At 44.1% G+C, this 21,835-nt stretch overlaps 2 protein-coding genes and 1 pseudogene across 3 annotated transcripts; 2 read left to right on the top strand and 1 right to left on the bottom strand.

Annotated features, from left to right (window-relative positions):
* Window positions 1–329: 329 nt before the first annotated feature.
* Window positions 330–9,476, bottom strand: LOC115146375 (saccharopine dehydrogenase-like oxidoreductase). Its single transcript, XM_029688412.2, has 12 exons — window positions 9,004–9,476; window positions 7,277–7,389; window positions 4,639–4,719; window positions 4,232–4,361; window positions 4,099–4,148; window positions 3,830–3,960; window positions 3,612–3,729; window positions 2,480–2,599; window positions 2,326–2,382; window positions 2,040–2,151; window positions 1,474–1,555; window positions 330–1,373 (listed from the first exon to the last, which is right to left on the bottom strand). Exons 1-12 carry the CDS (start codon window positions 9,200–9,202, stop codon window positions 1,283–1,285), a joined length of 1,284 nt encoding a protein of 427 aa, XP_029544272.1. The 5' UTR covers window positions 9,203–9,476; the 3' UTR covers window positions 330–1,282.
* A 129-nt stretch (window positions 9,477–9,605) lies between these two features.
* tfb2m (transcription factor B2, mitochondrial) lies at window positions 9,606–18,246 on the top strand. 2 transcript variants are annotated; one of them, XM_029688409.2, is made up of 10 exons: window positions 9,606–9,701; window positions 10,473–10,765; window positions 12,156–12,345; window positions 13,017–13,108; window positions 13,205–13,358; window positions 15,513–15,661; window positions 15,753–15,842; window positions 16,045–16,104; window positions 16,384–16,532; window positions 16,685–18,246. In XM_029688409.2, exons 1-10 carry the CDS (start codon window positions 9,662–9,664, stop codon window positions 16,872–16,874), a joined length of 1,407 nt encoding a protein of 468 aa, XP_029544269.1. In that variant the 5' UTR covers window positions 9,606–9,661; the 3' UTR covers window positions 16,875–18,246. The 2 variants fall into 2 exon arrangements, with proteins under 2 accessions (XP_029544269.1, XP_029544270.1); XM_029688410.2 differs by having other exon boundaries at window positions 9,612–9,765.
* LOC115146376 (consortin-like) overlaps window positions 18,068–21,835 on the top strand; it is a 36,081-nt pseudogene continuing 32,313 nt past the window's right edge.

Below are 21,835 nucleotides of genomic sequence, written 5' to 3' on the forward strand. Positions count from 1 at the left end.
AATAAAACATCTGGAGAACAGATGATCATTCAGCCGTCTAAGTTTGCACAGGAAGCACATGTTTATTTGGCTGACTCATCAGAAAACCAGCTAAATTAATAATACATGGGAGAAGGTTACAACTGGACAGACAGGTCTGAAAACAACGTTTTGCCCTTAGTGCCAAGGTACTACATGCACAGTAGACTTGAAACAATTGTAGATATTGTAGACAGAATAGGTAGGTATACTGCCCCTCCTCCTGGACAAGAGTCGTTGTCAGACCAGGCCTTTTGATATTTTATGTGTAAATAAACCCTTGCTGGTAAAGTGAGGACTCAGACACAAGGTTGGTTGACTTCAGTAGTCTTGGTTTTATTCGGTCAGGTAGAGAAGAACTATAGCAGGCAAACAGAACAAGGACAAAACCTGCCCCAACACACACACACACACACATAAATCAGTGAAACACAGAGAAGCCATGTCACTCCATCTTTGTGTGTTTTGAACTCAAACAAGCACTGCTTTGGTCAATCTCAGGTAAGTAATGTTGCTGCACATTCCTTAAAAACAGATCCAGCAAAACTGTTGGATTACTGGAATACTGCACATTATAGTTCACAAATGAAGAATTTCTGAAACCGTTCATAAGTGCTGATTCTCTTGAAACAAGGTTTCTGACGATGTGCTTGAAAACTAAACAGAGAAAGGACATAGAACTTACCGGAGCATCCATAACAATGCAGTCAGGCTTTTTATTGAGAAAGAAAAACACAGGTACACACCAGCACGCATACATACGGGCATGGAACACACAACGCACGGGCATGGAACACACAACGCACGGGCATGAAACGCACTACACACACAGGCATGGAACGCACAACACACACACACACACACAGGCATGGAACACCCACCACACACACACACAGGCATGGAACACCCACCACACACACACAGGCATGGAACACCCACCACACACACAGGGGAGAAGAGGCATCTGTATCCTACTCTACACAAACTGCACAACCGCTGGCGAATTTATTAAAGCCGAGGCGACATTATTTGACAATAAAGTAACGGTCTCTTAAAAGACTCTACAGTCCCAGTCAGACAGAGGGTGGTCCTTATCGGGTCATGCTGCAAAGGTAGAAGGAAGGACAAATCTAACCTTCAGCCTAATTAAGATGTTGCTAACATAGCCAATTTTCTCTTTGCAGCATGACCATTAGTGAGAACACCAGTGGAGTGCCAATACTGATGACCTGGGGTAAGGGGTCGGGTCAGAGGAGGTCACACATTATATGACAGAGAACTGGATGCCATGTTTGTTGAGGCGCTCCACCAGCGTGGTTCTGGAAAAAGCTGCTCCTGGGGTGTACACACCACCCCTAAAGAGAGACAGAGAGACAGAACAGGAGAGAGGGAAAGAAAATGCATCAGATGTAATACAGTACCCTGGTTGTGTGTGTGTGTGCGTGTGTAACTCACTTCTTGGGGAGGGCTGTGGGTTCGTTCAGGATGGTGATGGCAGCCTGTACCATGGCGATGGGCGTGGCCACGTAGCCTGCCTCTGAAACAGGGAGAGAAGCATTGTGTTATACCCAGCAGCGGCCGCAGGTTAGGTGGAGTAGGGGTTAATAAATAGTCCTTGGGCGTGTGTGTTTGTGTGGATGTGTATTTAAGTACCAGGTCCTTGGACTAGTGTGTTTGTGTATTTAAGTACCTGGTCTTTGGACTAGTGTGTTTGTGTATTTAAGTACCTGGTCCTTGGACTAGTGTGTTTGTGTATTTAAGTACCTGGTCCTTGGACTAGTGTGTTTGTGTATTTAAGTACCTGGTCCTTGGACTAGTGTGTTTGTGTATTTAAGTACCTGGTCCTTGGACTAGTGTGTTTGTGTATTTAAGTACCTGGTCCTTGGACTAGTGTGTTTGTGTATTTAAGTACCTGGTCCTTGAACTAGTGTGTTTGTGTATTTAAGTACCTGGTCCTTGAACTAGTGTGTTTGTGTATTTAAGTACCTGGTCCTTGAACTAGTGTGTTTGTGTTTAAGTACCTGGTCCTTGGACTAGTGTGCGGATCTTAGCGTTGGGTCGTCCCTGGCTGGGGTCCTGTCCCTCAGTGTAGCCCTCTCCATAGAACGCAAACTGGAAGGATGAACCCTCCATCTGAGAGACACACAAACACACCAATCACTGACTAGGAGCACCAGCCTCCAGTTGAGTGACACAAACACACCAATCAATGTCAATTTCACAAACAAATTAAAGTTCAACATACCAGTAGATCTGTATTGTTAAAATGTATGAGTAACATCTCTCAAGAGATGGATAAAACTGTACCTGCTTTCTGGTTGGTCCATCCTTGGAGAAGAAACCAAAGGAGAAAAACTCTGGAAACTAAATACAGAAGAGAAAGACAGAGAGAACGGAGGGTTTTAAGTTTTCCTTTCGTGTGTGTCTATAACAATGTGTCTGTCAGTGTGTCCTAGTTCACCTTAATCAGCAGGTTTCGTCCAAAGTCGAATTTGACCAGGAACCAGAACATCATCCCGGCAAATAGCATCTTGGCGATGTTGGCCACACCTCCTACTCCTGCATATGCACCATACTGGACCTGGGGTCAGACAAAAGGTCAAACAGAAGTCTCTCCCAAACCAACCACTTGCCCCTACCAACTCGCCCGGAAGGGCCCTCCATTGTCACATGTTGCCAAGGATACTCAGAGGGTGACATCCAGAGTGGAGAGGGGATCAATAAACCAACGACTGGACACAATCCTTTATTTAAATAATAAAACAGCATGAAATTCCCTGTTGTTTTACAAGATATAAAACAGTTAAACATTTAATTTGGGAGGTATTTGATTTGTTACTTGTGTCAACCCTTGAAATCAGACAAACGTGAAATAATTAGGCACACCTCTCCATTCTTTTGTATTAAATTGCACAAACTCCAAACATATCGTGGTGCACTTTCCACTTTCCGCAACCTTAATGGCTGGCTGAAGTGACTATCGGAAGGTTAAATTAGCCCCTACACACCATGTGTGTCAAACTCATTTCACGGAGGGTTGAGTGTCTGTGTGTTTTAGTTTTTCCTTTCAATTAAGACCTAGACAACCAGGTGAGGAGAGTTCCTTACTAATTAGTGACCTTAATTCATCAATCAAGTACAGGGGAGGAGAAAACACGCAGACACTCGGCCCTCTGTGGAATGAGTTTGACACGTGCTCTACATCCTCAATTTTCACTCCTTAAGCCTTGGTATGGTTGTGCGTAGTACGGAGGCTCGCGGGAACGTGCAAATGGATGGGCGAGGGGGTGATTTGGTATTTAGGTTCTTAAACATGGTTCTTAAACATGGACTTCTCCTCAACAGGCCCCATGTCTTATCCTTACAAATCTTACACCAACAAAATGTACTCAATTATCCCTTGTAACAAAGTTTGTAGCACACAGTATTCAGGTCATTACTCTGATATCCACCCGAGCATTTATTAGGATACATTCCATTTCAAAACTAAGTTTGAACATTAGAGCCACAACACAAAATGGCACTGGGCTCATGACAAGGAGAATACACATTGATCGGTGTCTGTATGGATGTACTGTATTTGTGTGACCTACAGGTGTCTCCTGGTGTTCCTCCAATAGAAAGCGTTGAGATCTCTTCACCACCGAGGGGTCGGCTCCCATGAACGGGACTGCATACTGCTGAACCTCATTACTATAGAACAGGGCACTCCTATTCACACAAACAAACAAAAGAAAGTAACGTTATCCAACATACACACAACACACACAAACACACATATGCACGTGCAAACACACAAACGCCCCTGTACCTGCGTTTGATCTTTGAGCCCACCACAGGGAGAGGTTTGTGTCCAAACTTCTTCCTGAGGCTCCGCAGCTTCCCGCTGTCAGCAAAACCATAGATGGCCGACTTCCATGTCCCGTCGTTGATAGATCCACCCTGAGACAGAGAGACAACCGAATATCAACAAACATTCTTTAATCAAGATTATTACGTACAATGTTACACAAGGATGAAGCAGGGATTACAAGGATGAGGCCGGGGCAGTGTGAGGGTTTATGGGTAATGGAGTCTAACCTCAGGTCCTGTGCTGGCTGTCAGGAAGCTCTCCACAGCTGTAAGTGTCCCTGTAGCGAGAGACACACAAATGTGACACAACCACACATAAACAAACAGATAAAGTAAACTAACCTCAGGGACACAAACATACCTTTGAATTGTTCCCTGGTGTAGAGGACTCCCATGTCTGCAGGTATGGAGTCAAAGCCACAAGCCCCCACGATGTACACTCCCTTATCAGCTGCCTGGCTGTTGTAATTCAACTGCATACTCTCTAGGAACTACACACACACACACACACACACACACACACACACGTATTGGACTGTTGTGGTGGTAGAGCATGTGATTTTATTGATGTTTGGGAGAAAACAGGCAGGGTAAGTTGAAATATTTAAGAGGACAGCATGGTGTCCAGCAGCCTTCCCATTTAACTTAGTGGTGTGTGTGAGATATTGCTTCTACCCATCAAGTCCTGTCCGGTCTACGGGAGTGATAGGGTGTAGAGGGTTGATTAGGGGGTTGAGGCCTGGTGACTTTGTTGTTGCATTGCCTTACCTGGGGTTCTCCACAGATGTCAATGCAGTGTGCGCTGTTCTCCACGCATGCCTTCACCACAGGCTCACCCCAGAACCTGTACTACACAAACAGCATTATCATCTAAAATATGACACCTCACTAAGGTGTTTATGTTACTACAGCAAAAACTAATTCATTTATATATATATATATATATACACACATATATACAGTGGGAGAACAAGTATTTGATAACCTGCAAAATCGGCAGTGTTTCCTACTTACAAAGCATGTAGAGGTCTGTAATTTTTTATCATAGGTACACTTCAACTGTGAGAGATGGAATCTAAAACAAAAATCCAGAAAATCACATTGTATGATTCTTAAGTAATTAATTAGCATTTTATTGCATGACATAAGTATTTGATACATCAGAAAAGCAGAACTTAATTTTTGGTACAGAAACCTTTGTTTGCAATTACAGAGATCATACGTTTCCTGTAGTTCTTGACCAGGTTTGCACACACTGCAGCAGGGATTTTGGCCCACTCTCCAAATCCTTCAGGTTTCGGGGCTGTCGCTGGGCAATACAGACTTTCAGTTCCCTCCAAAGATGTTCTATTGGGTTCAGGTCTGGAGACTGGCTAGGCCACTCCAGGACCTTGAGATGCTTCTTACGGAGCCACTCCTTAGTTGCCCTGGCTGTGTGTTTTGGGTCGTTGTCATGCTGGAAGACCCAGCCACAACCCATCTTCAATGCTCTTACTGAGGGAAGGAGGTTGTTGACCAAGATCTCGCGATACATGGCCCCATCCATCCTCACCTCAATAAGATGCAGTCGTCCTGTCCCCTTTGCAGAAAAGCATCCCCAAAGAATGATGTTTCCACCTCCATGCTTCACGGTTGGGATGGTAATCTTGGGGTTGTACTCATCCTTCTTTTTCCTCCTTCTTCCTCGGCGAGTGGAGTTTAGACCAAAAAGCTCTATTTGTCTCATCAAACCACATGACCTTCTCCCAGTCCTCCTCTGGATCAACCAGATGGTCATTGGCAAACTTCAGATGGGCCTGGACATGCGCTGGCTTGAGCGGGGGGACCTTGCATGCGTTGCAGGATTTTAATCCATGACGGCATAGTGTGTTACTAATGGTTCTCTTTGAGACTGTGGTCCCAGCTCTCTTCAGGTCATTGACCAGGTCCTGTCGAGTAGTTCTGGGCTGATCCCTCACCTTCCTCATGATCATTGATGCCCCACGAGGTGAGATCTTGCATGGAGCTCCAGACCGAGGGTGATTGACCGTCATCTGGACCTTCTTCCATTTTCTAATAATTGCGCCAAAAGTTGTTGCCTTCTCACCAAGCTGCTTGCCTATTGTCCTGTAGCCCATCCCAGCCTTGTGCAGGTCTACAATTTAACCCTGATGTCCTTACACAGCTCTCTGGTCTTGGCCATTGTGGAGAGGTTGGAGTCTGTTTGATTGAGTGTGTGGATAGGTGTCTTATATACAGGTAACGAGTTCAAACAGGTGCAGTTACAGGTAATGAGGGGAGAACAGGAGGGCTTCTTAAAGAAAAACTAACAGGTCTGTGAGAGCCAGAATTCTTACTGGTTGGTAGGTGATCAATAACTTATGTCATGCAATAAAATGCAAATTATTTACTTAAAAATCATACAATGTGATTTTCTGGATTTTTAGATTCCGTCTCTCACAGTTGAAGTGTACCTATGATAAAAATTACAGACCTCTACATGCTTTGTAAGTAGGAAAACCTGCAAAATCAGCAGTGTATCAAATACTTGTTCTCCCCACTGTGTGTGTGTATATATATATATATATATATACACACACATATATATACTGGACCATGCCACCTCATGTTACACTCGCAGGTATCCTTTTTCTCTGGACTGGCTAATCGTGTGCGTACTGACATACAGTACAAGGTTCACTGGTGATAGCCACAGTCATCATTGCGTTTCACACAAGTTGCAAAGTCATGTCCACACTGCTATCAGACCACATTCTGCAAAGTCATGTCCACACTGCTATCAGATCACATTCTGCAAAGTCATGTCCTCACTGCTCTCAGACCTCATTCTGCAAAGTCAAGTCCTCACTGCTCTCAGACCTCATTCTGCAAAGTCAAGTCCTCACTGCTATCAGACCTCATTCTGCAAAGTCATGTCCTCACTGCTATCAGACCTCATTCTGCAAAGTCATGTCCTCACTGCTATCAGACCTCATTCTGCAAAGTCATGTCCTCACTGCTCTCAGATCACATTCTGCAAAGTCATGTCCTCACTGCTCTCAGACCTCATTCTGCAAAGTCATGTCCTCACTGCTCTCAGACCTCATTCTGCAAAGTCATGTCCTCACTGCTATCAGACCTCATTCTGCAAAGTCATGTCCTCACTGCTATCAGACCTCATTCTGCAAAGTCATGTCCTCACTGCTATCAGACCTCATTCTGCAGCTCCATGGCACAACAGGAGGGCAGAGTGATGATCAGGACTGACATCAAAACACTCTTCCATACTAATATCTGAATTCTAACAATGGAAGAGGCAGCATTGATATCCCTCTTCATTTCTGACAATCACACTCATTGAGTCTCTGCAGCACGTACAGTATGTGTGTGTGCTGTGGTGTGTGGCATCTCCACAGTCAGTACTTACTGGCCCCACACAGTTGAGAACAATGACAGCCTGTTTGCACATGGCGGCCAGAGAATCAGGCTCTCCCACATCAGCCACTATGACCTCCACCGCAGTCCTCAGCTCTGGCTTACCTGAAACACACAGCAGAGGAGTCAGTCATTTCACCATTATGTTATTAACACATTTACAAATACAACACACTTCATTATGTGTTGAACAAACTACAATATATTGTACAACAATGATTTGGTTTAAAATAGCTAAAAGTAATTGGGTGGGCCAGTGTGGCTGACCCTTTTGTTTGGCAGACCCCTGAATTTAATCAGAATGTGTAGCCTGTCCTTCAAAGTACAACATTGCTATCTGTTTCTACCCCCAAGCCTCTGTGTTACTGTTTCCTTCAATCTAGTTCAGATAGATTTCTAAGTGCTAAAGTGTGTCACCTCTTGGAAAATTAGTCAGAATGAGGAATAAAAGAGAACATAATAAAATAAAATCTGCCTTTTTTTATTCTGGTTCAATAAAGTACCTTCGAAGAGCATCATGAACAGTACACCGTCAGTTATCTTTCCTGTGCAGTTTTGCATTTGCCCCCAGTATAAGTTATATGCGGTACACTACTAGCCTACTGTAATTACCAAACATGAACTGCTGTAGGTTATGTACACACTGAATGGACACACCGAATGCTGTGCCATATACTTGACATAGCCATAACAGAAAATACTGCTTGATTGAAATCTCAATGATGGAGGAAAAACAAGGGGTCAGTAGATGGATGAACGACTATAAAACAATGCAGTCACAATGTACACAAATGCCAAACTAGGCTATGGGTCTGTTGCATATTCCAAACAAACTCTCTGAAGTACCTGAGAATGCGTATTATTTTGCCATATAACCCATTACAACTGTGTCTAGAATGGCAACCTGGCCACAGCTATAGAGCAGGAGACAGAGTCCCCATTGAGGCCAGGGGTGGGAAGGTTGAGGCTATATCCCGATTGGGGTATTTTTCATCAGCTGTTGTCGAGGGCTATCCCAGGAGGGCAGCAAGAACTTCTCCTAATCTCAACCCTATTAGAACCCATCCCTTTCCAGGAAAGCCAGCCATTCACTAATCAAAAACTGAATTCAAATGTAATGTATTAAGTGTTGCGTAGAGCAACTTTGTAGAGTGTAAGCTATCTGGTCTAACAACATATATTTCCAGCTACCAGAACTACTGAAACACATAAGTGACTAAATCAAATTGTATTGGTCACATACACATGTTTAGCAGATGTCATTGTGAGTGTAGGGAAATGCTTGTTTCTAGCTCTAACAGTGCAGTTATATCTAACAATTTCACAACAACAAAACACATCTAAAGTAAAGTAATGGAATTAATATATACATTTGTCTGTGCACTTGAGTTCTATTTTTTTCGAAGCCTATGGCATACTGAGTGCAGAACATCCTTGGTCAAAACACTTGGTTAAATGATACAGTGACTCCTTGTTCCAAGTTAAATCAGGTGAGTTTGCTGGCTGGCACGACACAGTAGACACACTGTGTGACACCCAGCTAGCAAACTTCATTGAATCCCTCTGTGAAATCCAATGACAATGGTGTCAGTCAGCTAACTAGACCAAAGATCCTCTCTGGCTTGACATATATCCAGATTTAACTAATTCGATGTGTAACAAACTGTATTAGCTAGTTTGCTAAGGTTACATGTCAATGAGGCCCGTAACGTTACGTACCGAGGGCTTCGGCGGCCTGCTCTAGAACTTTGTCCAGTTTCTGTCTGCTTCTCCCAGCCACAGCCCATTTCAGCGTCCCATTCGGGCCCTCCGACACGATCCTGGCCACCTCTTCAACCACGAACTGCCCGGTGAAACCCGAAGCCCCGAAAATAACAATGTGATAAGGTCTGCTAGAGGAGGTATCCACCTTCGCCATAGTTACAAATAGCTAGTTATACTCAATGAAACACACAACACAAGGGGCGAACCCGGGAATAAGCGTACAAGAAATGTGCTCGTACAAGTCATATAGCAAAGCTGTGACTTCCGTAGTCTGATGATGATGATGATGATGATGATGCTGCTCGGTCGACGCAATGATCTAATCACCAAAACACCGGTGATGCAAATAGTCTACATGCACAAACTAAGCGTTTTATGTATTCTAGTTTAAATACATATATTCATTAACCACCCGATTAGAATACAAACACGATTATAATACAAATTAAATAACCAATTGAAACGGTGAGATAAAAAAAAGTAGGCGTGGTTATACACCTTTTTGATTAAGATTGGCTCTCTGTCCTGTCAATCTCTTATTTTGCGTCGTCGCTTGCTAGTGACGTAAAACCATCGCTGTAATGTGTGCGTTGTGAAATCAACGAGGGTCAACATGTTCAAAGTCACTGCATTTTTACAACATTCTGGGAGATGTAAGCTGTCTTTACATTAAAATAAGAGCAACATCAGGACAAACGACGATATATCTGAGATAAAGTAAGCCCAGTTTTGACGCAATGTATCATACTTGCTGTTGATGATCAGCTTGCTAGATATATCTCTAACGTTAGCCAGCTAGCATTGTAGCTAGCTTACTTGCTAAACGTAGCGTTGCAGAGCATTTTCCATAGTACAAGGCATGTAAGCTAGATATCTATCCAGACCGATAGCCATATCCAAAATTGTTTCGCAGAAGAACTTTAAAATAAACGTTTAGGTTGGTATCTAATGTAGCTAGCTACCTAACATTTTATATAGATAACTAGCTAACGTTAGCTAGCTGGCTACCTCAGCTTTTGATGTAACGTTAGTAACTTAACTTTGGAACTAAAGTAAGCTAGCTATCGATCCGATTCGACGATAAGTCAAATTATTCACTCAACATCACCAAGTATATAAACATAATTTAACGTTGAGAAACAATGTCAAGACACGTGGTGTCGGGCTTGAGTGTTAACTAGTTAACGTTAGTTACATTCTGTAAAGTGTCGTATTTCAAGGACGTGTTTTTGTTGACAGTACGCTGGTCCCCATCAACTGTGGCTATCATGAATATTTTTCTAGTAAACTATAGACACTACTCGTAAACTAAGTTCTCATTGGGTGGTGTCTAACCAAACTATTGCATCCAGAATAATATGTAGTGTTAACCATATACACTTATTCAGAGCTCTTCCTAACCTTTGCCTCTTCATCATTCACAGATTGTGAGCATCATCCCTCCTCTTGCCATCTGTCCGCCATGTCCACTCAGGCAAGTAAACTGTTTGCGGTAGCGGTGCGGTCTGCATGTTGCCACCCCAGGGCTAGGCCCACCCTGAAGCAGTCTGCCTCTCCCTGTAGCCCCAGGGTCCTGCTCCAGAGACGGACCTTCAGCCTGGACTCGCTTTCCTCCGGCCCCGGCCGGCCACAGCCCCAACAGGCTAGGACAGACCGGGCATCCCCCTCGTCAGCCCCAACCCACAGGAACCTGTCTGCTGTGGCTGTCTCTGTCCAGGTAGAGATACCGGTGGTGTTTTATGGACAAGTAACAATGTATCCATAACAATAGCAAACCAGTTGCTCCAAAACTGTGGGAAAGCTACTGGGTTTGTGTTTGTTAACAATGTCTTATTTTTTTCAGTTATGCTCGAGCTCTGGGGGCCCATGTGAACCTTTTATTTTCGTATCTACTAGGAAGCTGCGTGTTTCTTGGGCTACAGGAATGTGACTGAAAAAGTGCGTTATTGAACAAGATGAACTGTATAGGATGCTCTGGGGACAGGTCGTCTGGATACTGGACAGACAATAAATTGGCAGATGCAAACAGATTATCATCTTTAGTGGATAACAATTCTCTGTTTGAGTTGTGTGGTTGCAATATCAACAGTCCCTTATCTCTGGTATATCTTGGCATGCATCATTCAAGACTGAGTTGAAATGGTGTGCAGCGCAATGGACATAAGTGCCAGAGTTTACAGTACTCAGTATAGAAAACAGTTGGGCCAGCAACCTCAACCTACAGGTTGTGGCAAAAATATTTGCACACAAAGGACCTCAGGCGGTGTGGATTTAATTAAATGTATCTTGAATATTGCAGCCCATTTGTGTAGGCTATTAGTCATACAAGACCCGCTGAATTCAATAAATAGTGGCTGAATTAATCCATGAGCCGACTCCTTTTTTCCCCCTCGTTAGGCTTTGATATTACATTTTTATGAAAAGTTACTAAATACTGTGTAACGCAATAGATGGTAGGATACACTGCATAACAAAACAATCCCTAGTAAACTATTGTTTTGAGGGTGGACTGGCTGTATTAGTTGGCATTAATAGACTGGTTTTACAAACAGCTTTCTATCCAAGCTGGGAGAGCGCACGAGGACCACTCATGTCATGCAGGTTCAGGAACAATCTGCAATGTTTGAATTTCCAACTTTTTAATTACTGCACAAGTAAATACATTATTGCCAGCAGTCAAAAAATGGCAGCATTGCGACACCTATGTATAGATTTGTGAAATGTTGCGCTTAACTTGAGAAAATGGCAACCAAATAGGCCTACCAAGAAACATTTATCTGTTAGCTAAAGCAAGGCTAGACATACCCTGGCACCACAGAAAGCCTACCATTAATTCAATAGACATGCAGCCGCGTAGACATGTCACAATTTGGGCACCACGGCCAGTGAGCAGTATAGTTAATACGTTGTGAGTGGCTGACATGTTCCATTCCTGGGGGTTTGGGGCAAACAGCAACCTTACGGGGGTCCAGAAAAACTGCATTGCGCCAGTGGTGGTCAGTCCTGGGTTGAGGCAGGATGGAGCGATGAAGGAAGAGGGCAGTGTTCATTGAAGTAGGGAAGATGAAAGGAGAATGTTTGTTAATGTGTCTGTCTCGTGTGTTTAGGACCAGAGTCGCCCGCTGGGCAGGTATGACTTCCTGGACCTAGGGGAGGTAGAGGAGAACACTCAGAGGGCTCAGCTCTGTAGAACCATCAAAAGGTTCATCATAGACCCTGCCCTGGCCAAACTGGTCACTCACCACCTAGGACCTGACCTGGAGGACAGCAAAGCTGTTATATTTGAATGTAATCCAGGTACGTGCTGAGTCTGTGTTCTATGTCATTTGGGACTTAAAATCTCATTTTAGTTGTCACCTCGCCGAATACAACCTTACAGTGAAACGCTTACTTCTAAGCCCTTAACCGACAATGCAGTTTTAAGAAAAATACCTAAAAGTAACAAAATTAAAGAGCAGCAGTAAAATAATAATATCGAGGCTATATACAGGGGTGGGGTACAGGTGCAGAGTCCATGTGCGGGGGCACCGGTTAGTCGCGGTAATATGTACATGTAGGTAGAGTTATTAAAGTGACTATATGCATAGATAATAACACAGAGCAGCATTAGACTTAAATATTTTTTATTTCATCTTTATTTAACCAGGTAGGCAAGTTGAGAACAAGTTCTCATTTACAACTGTGACCTGGCCAAGATAAATCAAAGCAGTTCGACACACAACAACACAGAGTTACACATGGAGTAAAACAAACATACAGTCAATAATACAGTAGAAACAAGTCTATATACGATGTGAGCAAATGAGGTAAGATAAGGGAGGTAAAGGCAAAAAAAAGGCCATGGTAGCAAAGTAAATACAATATAGCAAGTAAAACACTGGAATGGTAGTGTGGTTTGTAACAATGGGAGAGGTTTGTGTGTGTGGTCAGTAACAATGGGAGTGTTCATTAGAATGTGTGTGTCTCAGGCCCAGGGGTGTTGACTAGGACTCTGCTGAATTCTGGAGCTCAGAGAGTGGTGACGCTGGAGGGAGAGAAGTCCTTCCTACCTGACCTGCAGGTGAGTCTACCCAGCCTCGGGCCAGGGTCGTTTTCAGTAGGAGAGTTACATGTCTACACATTTTCATTGTACCAACATTCTGGTGTGTGTGTGTAGGCTTTGGAGTGTCTTCTGGATGGTCAGCTGGAGGTGGTCCACTGTGATTTCTTCAAGCTGGACCCTATGGGCAGAGGCAGCATGAGACCTCCGGCCATGTACACTGACAAACTGTTCACTGACCTGGGCATATCAGAGGCAAACTGGACCGATGGTGAGACACACACAGGAAAAAGACATACAAAGACACATTATCAGACTCCCCTTTATTCACCAAGTACATCTATACTAGGGATGCAACGGTACAGTGGGCCCACGGTTCGGTATGTATCACGCTTTGTGGGCAACGGTATAGTGGGCCCACGGTTCGGTATGTATCACGCTTTGTGGGCAACGGTATAGTGGGCCCACGGTTCGGTATGTATCACGCTTTGTGGGCAACGGTATAGTGGGCCCACGGTTCGGTATGTATCACGCTTTGTGGGCAACGGTATAGTGGGCCCACGGTTCGGTATGTATCACGCTTTGTGGGCAACGGTATAGTGGGCCCACGGTTCGGTATGTATCACGCTTTGTGGGCAACGGTACAGTGGGCCCACGGTTCGGTATGTATCACGCTTTGTGGGCAACGGTACAGTGGGCCCACGGTTCGGTATGTATCACGCTTTGTGGGCAACGGTACAGTGGGCCCACGGTTCGGTATGTATCACGCTTTGTGGGCAACGGTACAGTGGGCCCACGGTTCGGTATGTATCACGCTTTGTGGGCAACTGTACGGTTTCGATATCTTTATATTTAAGAAACAAATTCAAACACATCACCCTTTAAACAATGAACTATTTATTTTGCCTAAAAACAAATCAAACATTCCATTCAGAAAAATGGCAGCATGACTGACTAGGCCTGGTTTCTGTCTCTACTGTATGAAATCAATGTTCAAATTAAAGGTCCTTCTTAGCTTTGACAACCTGTAGCTCTTCATCTCCCAATCCAGTACACAGTGAACCGTCAGAGAGGGGTAGCTTCCAGTACACAGTGAACCGTCAGAGAGGGGTAGCTTCCAGTACACAGTGAACCGTAAGAGAGGGGTAGCTTCCAGTACACAGTGAACCGTCAGAGAGAGGTAGCTTCCAGTACACAGTGAACCGTCAGAGAGAGGGGTAGCTTCCAGTACACAGTGAACCGTCAGAGAGGGGTAGCTTCCAGTACACAGTGAACCGTCAGAGAGGGGTAGCTTCCAGTACACAGTGAACCGTCAGAGAGGGGTAGCTTCCAGTACACAGTGAACCGTCAGAGAGGGGTAGCTTCCAGTACACAGTGAACCGTCAGAGAGGGGTAGCTTCCAGTACACAGTGAACCGTCAGAGAGGGGTAGCTTCCAGTACACAGTGAACCGTCAGAGAGGGGGGTAGCTTCCAGTACACAGTGAACCGTCAGAGAGAGGTAGCTTCCAGTACACAGTGAACCGTCAGAGAGGGGTAGCTTCCAGTACACAGTGAACCGTCAGAGAGGGGTAGCTTCCAGTACACAGTGAACCGTCAGAGAGAGGGGTAGCTTTGCGTTGCTCTGGATGTCCAACTATCAGTGGAGAGAGCTAGATCTGGTGTCTGTCAATTGTGTGTGCAGACTACTTTGTTTTACGGTCTTCTTACCCTTGTCATCGAATTGTAATGTCCCTTGGTTTATAAGTGCGGAAATCGACTGCAGTTGGAGCGTATTTTTGCGGCACAGTCGATAGCGCGTTGGGCTAGAAGGTTGAGGGTTCGAGACCTGCTCCCTGCTGTTTCATTACAGTATTGAACGCTGAATCCAAAATGTTCCCACACAGCGGATTTGAAAGACGGCGGTGCCTCTTAAAATTAGCTTCTCTCGGTCTTGCTAAGCGCTCGCCATTGTCATGTTGGAGCTGAGAGAATACTTGTTATTAGTTTCCCCTCCTCGTGGGGCCCCTTTAGGGATATTTCCTACTGAGGCGTCATTGCAAATCGTCATTGTTTGTTTAAGGGGGTTGCGGTTACTGCGGTTGCCGCATTGAGACATTGTTGTGGAGTAAAGTTTGTCAGCCCTCAGGAGCTCCCTAACGGCCCCAAGCGACACGTGTGGATCTGAATGTACAATGTGTGTGTAGTCTGCAGCGCAATTATCAAGTTTTGGAAAAGGACAGGCATACCATAATTCCGCGGTTCACGTGTGCGTATTGAACCGTAGGGGGCGTACTGAACGGTTCCATAACATACTGTACCGTTGCATCCCTCATCTATACCAGGAATATGACCCTGGTGAAAAGGTGCTGACCACAATAGATAGAACAAACTATCCTGTTTTTCTGTGTTTGTTAACTGTGTGTGTGTGTGTGTGTGTGTGTATAGAGGTTCCAGTGAAGGTGGTTGGTATAATCCCCCAGCGCATTGAGAGGAGTCAGCTGTGGAAGCTGCTGTATGTCCTGTTTGATCGGCTCTCTATCTACCGTTACGGACGAGTTGAGCTCAACATGTTCATCAGCGAGAAGGAATACCTGGTGAGTGCACACACACACAGAGACTCAATGAGCGCAAATGCAGTGGTGTTTTAACAATGGTGTGGATGGTTTTGTTCTTTCTCTCCCATAGAAACTAATGGCTAAGCCAGGGGACATGTTGAACTACAGAGCGTTTGGCGCTTTATGGCAGATGGCATGCCACATCGAACTGCTACACAAGGTGAGAGGGAAGGGCTATAACTGGAGGACTGGAAATAAGCAGGAGGGGGAGAGAAGTTGATATACCTGGTGGGAAGATTAGGGGGTGTGTGAGTTAAGGTAGAACTGGAGGAATGGAAAATGAAAAGTGGTGAGAGCAGATGTCACAGAGCTTTGACAGTGTCTCTTCTAACAGATGCTCTTCTCTCTGTGTTCTCTTTCAGGAGCCGTGGGCATCGTTTGTGACTTCTTCTAAGTACAAGCTGGCCATTCCAAAGAGCAGAGTAAGGATGCACTGTTCTACCAGCATCATAATGGAACATTCACTTTGTCAGATCCTCCTGTGTTTCAATATACAGTGAAAGACAATGTCATGTACTGCATATTGGAGACTTGTTACAAATATTGGATAACTGCTAATTCTGCTCTTCTGTGTGTTTTACGTTTTATGATCGTTGCTATTGAGTTTGTCTCTTCTATAAAGCGCGCTGTACCGGCCTAGCTACAACCATTAGAAAACAGACTAGGTCTGAAAAGCCTGTCGTTTTCCCCCTGTCCTCCAGCTTCCTAATGACAACCTGTGTCTGGTGCGAATGACACCTCGCAAGGACCTGTTCTCCGCCTCGCTGACCCCCTCCAATGCAGCCACCCTGGTTATGATGGTCAAACAATGTTTGGCCAAGAGGAAGGCCCGGCTAGTAGACCGGCTCAAGTGAGTGGAACTCGCGTGCGCGCACACAATCTTGCACAGACCGTTTCAAGTGAGTGCTGTACAAACTTAAATATGATCCTTGTTGGCCACATTGATAATTTAGTCTGCTCTCTTTCTCCATCTCTGCCTCTCACCCTCATTCTCTCTCCCAGTATGTGGAGTCCAGACAGTGGTCCTAAGCTGCTGAAGGAGATGGGGATGCAGGAGGATGTACTGACGGGCCATGTCTACCCAGAGGAGTACAAGCAGCTGTTTGAACTGGTGGATAAGTCCCAGGAGTTCACCCAGAGCTGGCTGTATGAGGAGGTACTGGAGAACACCCAGAAGGAGGGATGGATATAGACACACAGCGCCACCACTAGGATTGGAGGGGTAGTGCAGCCAGGCTGTCCGAGGCTACAATTCTAGATAACCCTAAACCCCCAAGTTGTTGGACTGTTGAACCACTCCCAACGTCATAGTTTAGGGTGGTCCTGAGCTGATGAGTTTGGTATTTGATCTTTTTAAAAGGGGCTACAGTGTTTGTCCTGAGCTCTATGCGAGTGCTGTCCAGTCGAGCCGAAGAGTTGACTGGTGAAAGGCTGCTGCTTCTACCCTCATAGGACGTTTTCTCTACGGTTGGTTACGGGTAGCAGCAGAATGGTTACTTTATTGGCAAAGCAAGGTTATAATGAGTCTAGATGTATTTAAACCATTCAATCGCATTTTGTCACTGTTATTCATGGGTTTTTAATACTATAGGCTTTTTGCTAACACAGCACATGAAACTGGGTCATACTAGTATGCGTTTCCTGAAAACCTGATGTTGAATTGCATTGAATACTACATCGGGCAGAAATTAGCGTTTTTAATCACGAAAGTTTCCTCGCATGACATCTAGAAGTCAGAATGTTGAATAAAATATTTGTAAGTACTTTACTGGTTGGTCCTTTTGGAGGAATGTGAGACAATATATCCACATTAAAGTCAAATTACATCAACTTTTCAAAGCGTTCAGATTTCTATCACCCTAAGCATGTGCAGAACCATGTGAAGCCCTGCATGAGCTTGGCAAGTATGCATGCTTCAGATGATCTAAATCTGAACCCAATAGCAGAACCATGTGAAGCCCTGCATGAGCTTGGCAAGTATGCATTCTTCAGATGATCTAAATCTGAAAGAAATAGCAGCACTTTGAAAAGTTGATGGAATTATACTTTCCTGTGGATATACTGTCTTACATTCCTACCTGCAAAAGGACCAACCACATGGACAACCAGAAAAGTACATTCAAATAACATTTTATTCAACATTCTGGCTTGTAGAGGTCGTGAGAGGAAACCTTCCTGATTCAAACGCTCGTTTCTGCCCGACATGTAATTCAACGTCAGGTTTCCAGGCAATCATATGTGATTGGTTTCTACCGCGTGAATTGTTTTGTGTATAGGTAACTTTTTTAGTGTACATGCATACCATGTCTACATGTATTGACAGTTCATTCAGTTATATGTACAGTTTTGGGCTATTAGGACTAATTCTAAATGGTAAGTACTAAAATGTCTGACCATGGTCAGTCAGTGCCATTCTGTATTCACTGATTGTCATCATATGCCTTAGCATTCCAGCTGGATAAATGATTTTGTGATTAGAGTACATCAAAAGGCATATTGCATCTTTCATGCTATAACCATTGGAGGAAATGTAATTATCAAAATAAATGTTTTGATTAATACTGGTTGACTGTTTCAAAGGTAATTTATTTAAAATGTATGCATAATTGGTGTGTTGCAAATCATGACTGTGGGAGTCTGTGTGCATTGTTGGTCGACAATGCTGTTTAGAAACTTAGTATTCAACTAGTATTGTCACTATTTTTGACAAACTGTTTATCCCCGCAATAAAGCATATGTTTCCCGCTAAAAAAACTAACTATCTAAAAAAAATTAGGGAATGAAATTTGACCTGCACTTACATCTGACGCTTGACCTCGTCGTATTTGCAGCTACGCTATATGACCGCCTGATGGCGCCAAACCACTGCAAAAGCTGTCCACCGATAGGAAAGCGTCAGATTGTGAATCTTCCGGATAGGTGTAAGGAAGATACCGGAAAACAAATATCAGTGTCAATGTTTGGTTCGTGAATCTTCCGGATAGGTGTAAGGAAGATACCGGAAAACAAATATCAGTGTCAATGTTTGGTTCAGCACCCTGCATACTGGATACAAGACCCAAAATGCATTCAATTGTAAGTAGCTAGCTACGGCCGTGTTTTAGAAGACAACGAATTTGTATCAAAAAGCACCGTAAAAACCTGACAAGCGCTAGCTTGACAGCCAGACATGTTTATGTAGCCAAGTTAGCTAGGTCACAGCTAACATGATCCAACCGTGTGTTAAACATATACGTACTCATATTAATTCATATTGAATTTTGCAATAACACGGGACCTTAATAGCTAGCAATGTGTATAGTAGTAGGTACAGTAGCGTTAGATTCAAGCAACGTAGACCGCTATAGGTAGGCTAACTAAGGTTAGCTTGTTATGCTAGCTAGCCAAGTAAACCCGTTGACAAGCTAGTGAAGATAACTAATCACAACATTACCTATTATTTGCTAGCATTGTCAGGACAATTGTCTGCACGGATAAAAAAATGTCCGCATTGTAGCCCTTTCCGTAAAGCAGGTTTTTTCCAATAGTTGTGTATTGTAGCAAATCTTATGACTGACTGTTAGGTTGTCTACTCCAGAACACTGCGCCAGTCTGATGACCGTTCTGACTACAAGAAAGAAACATGATGCATCATATTATTTTGTCGGTCACCATCCACAACTGGCAGTTTAGTACACGACAACATTAGCTAATTGATTTGAATGTGTCAGAGAGAAGACCCTTGTTACTGTCCTCTGGGTGAGGACCAGAGTATGTTCATTTTATGAGCGGAATACATAACTGTCTGATGTTCTTCACGTAGACCCCCAGATACACATACAGCATCTGTGTAGAGGGAACATGGAAGTGTGTCTTATTACATTCAGATGAGTCACCTGAACAGTCCTCTATGTAGCTTCTGTGTGTTGTGTAATGTCTTATATCTTCAGGTTGATGAGTCATAGAATCCACTCCGGTGAGGCTAGTTAATATTGATTATACTCCCTGTGTGTGAATTAATTGCAAGTTCTAGCCTGTGCATGTTCCCACTTGGGTGTTTTTGTCAGTTGAGTTGGCTTTGGATCGATTGTGTGTGTGTGTGTGTGTTCCAAACATTGTTTTTAACCCTTCTCTCACGTGAGATGGGCTGACCTACTTTCCACCTGTGTGTAACTGTGTGTGTACTTCATTATTTATGGGCCCCCTGGAAGAGAACAGAGACAAAGGATGATGTGGTGATAGAGGGAGAGAATAAGCGGTAGACCGAGAGCCAAGAGTAACAGAGAAGGGTAGATGGATAGGGAGGACGAGAGATAGCAAGGAGGGTTAACATTAACAGTGGCCAAGTTCAACTGGCGCCAACATGCCCTGCTGAGACACACACACTCCCCTTAGAGATGCATTGTGAATAACACCATTAATTCAGAGGTAGGCATTGCATAAAGCCACCTGCCTTGCTCTTCAGGTTATTCTGCATGTTCCATACAATACTCCTGGGATATGTCCATTCTATGAAGTCTATTTCTTCGGGCCTAACCCTCTAGAACATGGATGGGCAATTGGAGGCCCCCCTTTTGAATGCCCTCAGATAAAAAATTTCGGAGCCAAATTGGGTCTCAATTTACTGTTGCGAGTTAGAATAGTAGAATACACATGGTGCAATATAGAAATGTGGTTGTGCATCAGCAGTTTTTCTCTGTCAGTCAATTAGCACATGTCAGCTACATTTACGTAGATAGTTGGTAGTTAAACTAATTTAGCAATCTAAACTTATCATGGTTGAATTACCGGCCGGGGAGGCGCATTATTTTATTAGTCTCACTCAGATATCATATAAAAACATGCTCACTTTTCTCTCCACCTTGTGGCAAACTGTTTCGAATTGTAGGAAATTAGCAGGGCCGATTTCCGCGTTTATAAACCCAGGGTCGTTACACTACTCCCTCCTTTCAAAGAGCGCGTCCTCGCGCAAGCTTGCGACTCTACGTCTTACAGGAACGCGTTCACCGGTCAAGCACACGCACTGTCGTGGACGCAAGGTCCGATCCCACTTCTGACACCAATGTAATGAAACAGCAAGGGGCAGGTCTCGAGCCCGAGGTCCGGCGCGCTATCGACTGTGCCGCAAAAGCATGAAAGTGCGGCAGGGTCGATTTCCCTGGGTCCGTTACAATACATACATTTTGACATTTTTGGTGCAGTAATTCTCACACCAGAAAATTTGCATGAGGATGAGTCGTCTCTTGGGGAATGACAACAGGCATTTACGAGGGGGCGTAGACTTCGGCTACCGACTTCAATTTACCTCGATTAAAAGGTTGTGTGCCCGAACAGTCAAAGTCCAAAATGAACAAAACGGCACAAAATGTTGACATGATATATGTACAAACTATTCAGAACTGCCTTTTTAATGCTGAAGTGTATTCTAAGTAGAGGTTGACCGATTAATTGTCATGACCTTTTTGGACGCCGATTACATTGTAATCTACGAGGAGACCTGTTATGCAAGTGCAGCATCAAAAGGATTTTGTGGCTGCAAGGAGTCAGGGTATATGCAACAGTTTGGGCCGCCTGGCTCGTTGCGAACTGTGTGAAGACCATTTCTTCCTAACAAAGGAACAGTAATTAATTTGACATAACATTGAAGGTTGTGCAATATAACATAAATATTTAGACTTATGGATGCCATCTGTTTGATAAAATATATAACGGTTCCATATTTCACTGAAAGAATAAACGTTTTGTTTTCGAAATAATAGTTTCCGAATTTGACCATATTAATGACCAAATGCTTGTGTTTCTGTGTGTTATTATGTTATAATTAAGTATATGATTTGATAGAGCAGTCTGACTGAGCGATGGTAGGCAGTGGCAGGCTCGTAAGTATAGCAGTATAACTTTAGACCGTTCCATCGCCCATACCTGGGTGCGAACCAGGGACCCTCTGCACACATCAAAAACAGTTGCGTCGTTACCCATCAGCTCCACAAAAGCCGCAGCCCTTGCAGAGCAAGGGGAACTACTACTCCAAGGTCTCAGAGCAAGTGACGTCACCGATTGAAACGCTATTTAGCGCGCACCGCTAACTAAGCTAGCCGTTTCACATCCATTACATAAGCATTCATTCAAACAGCACTTTCGTGCATTTTGCCAGCAGCTCTTCGCAATGCTTGA

This window comes from Oncorhynchus nerka, linkage group LG18, assembly GCF_034236695.1.
Source record: "Oncorhynchus nerka isolate Pitt River linkage group LG18, Oner_Uvic_2.0, whole genome shotgun sequence".
NCBI classification, from domain to species: domain Eukaryota; kingdom Metazoa; phylum Chordata; class Actinopteri; order Salmoniformes; family Salmonidae; genus Oncorhynchus; species Oncorhynchus nerka.

Bases quoted from the DNA above. Each gene is read 5' to 3' on its own strand.
- LOC115146375 (XM_029688412.2), bottom strand. From the start codon at position 9,202: ATGGCGAAGGTGGATACCTCCTCTAGCAGACCTTATCACATTGTTATT. The intron at 3,961-4,098 runs GTTAGACTCCAT...TCTCTGTCTCAG, and splicing joins CAGCCAGCACAGGACCTGAG to GGTGGATCTATCAACGACGG. The intron at 1,374-1,473 runs GTGAGTTACACA...GTCTCTCTTTAG, and splicing joins CCCACAGCCCTCCCCAAGAA to GGGTGGTGTGTACACCCCAG.
- tfb2m (XM_029688409.2), top strand. From the start codon at position 9,662: ATGTTCAAAGTCACTGCATTTTTACAACATTCTGGGAGAT. The intron at 13,109-13,204 runs GTGAGTCTACCC...GTGTGTGTGTAG, and splicing joins CCTTCCTACCTGACCTGCAG to GCTTTGGAGTGTCTTCTGGA. The intron at 16,105-16,383 runs GTAAGGATGCAC...CCTGTCCTCCAG, and splicing joins TGGCCATTCCAAAGAGCAGA to CTTCCTAATGACAACCTGTG.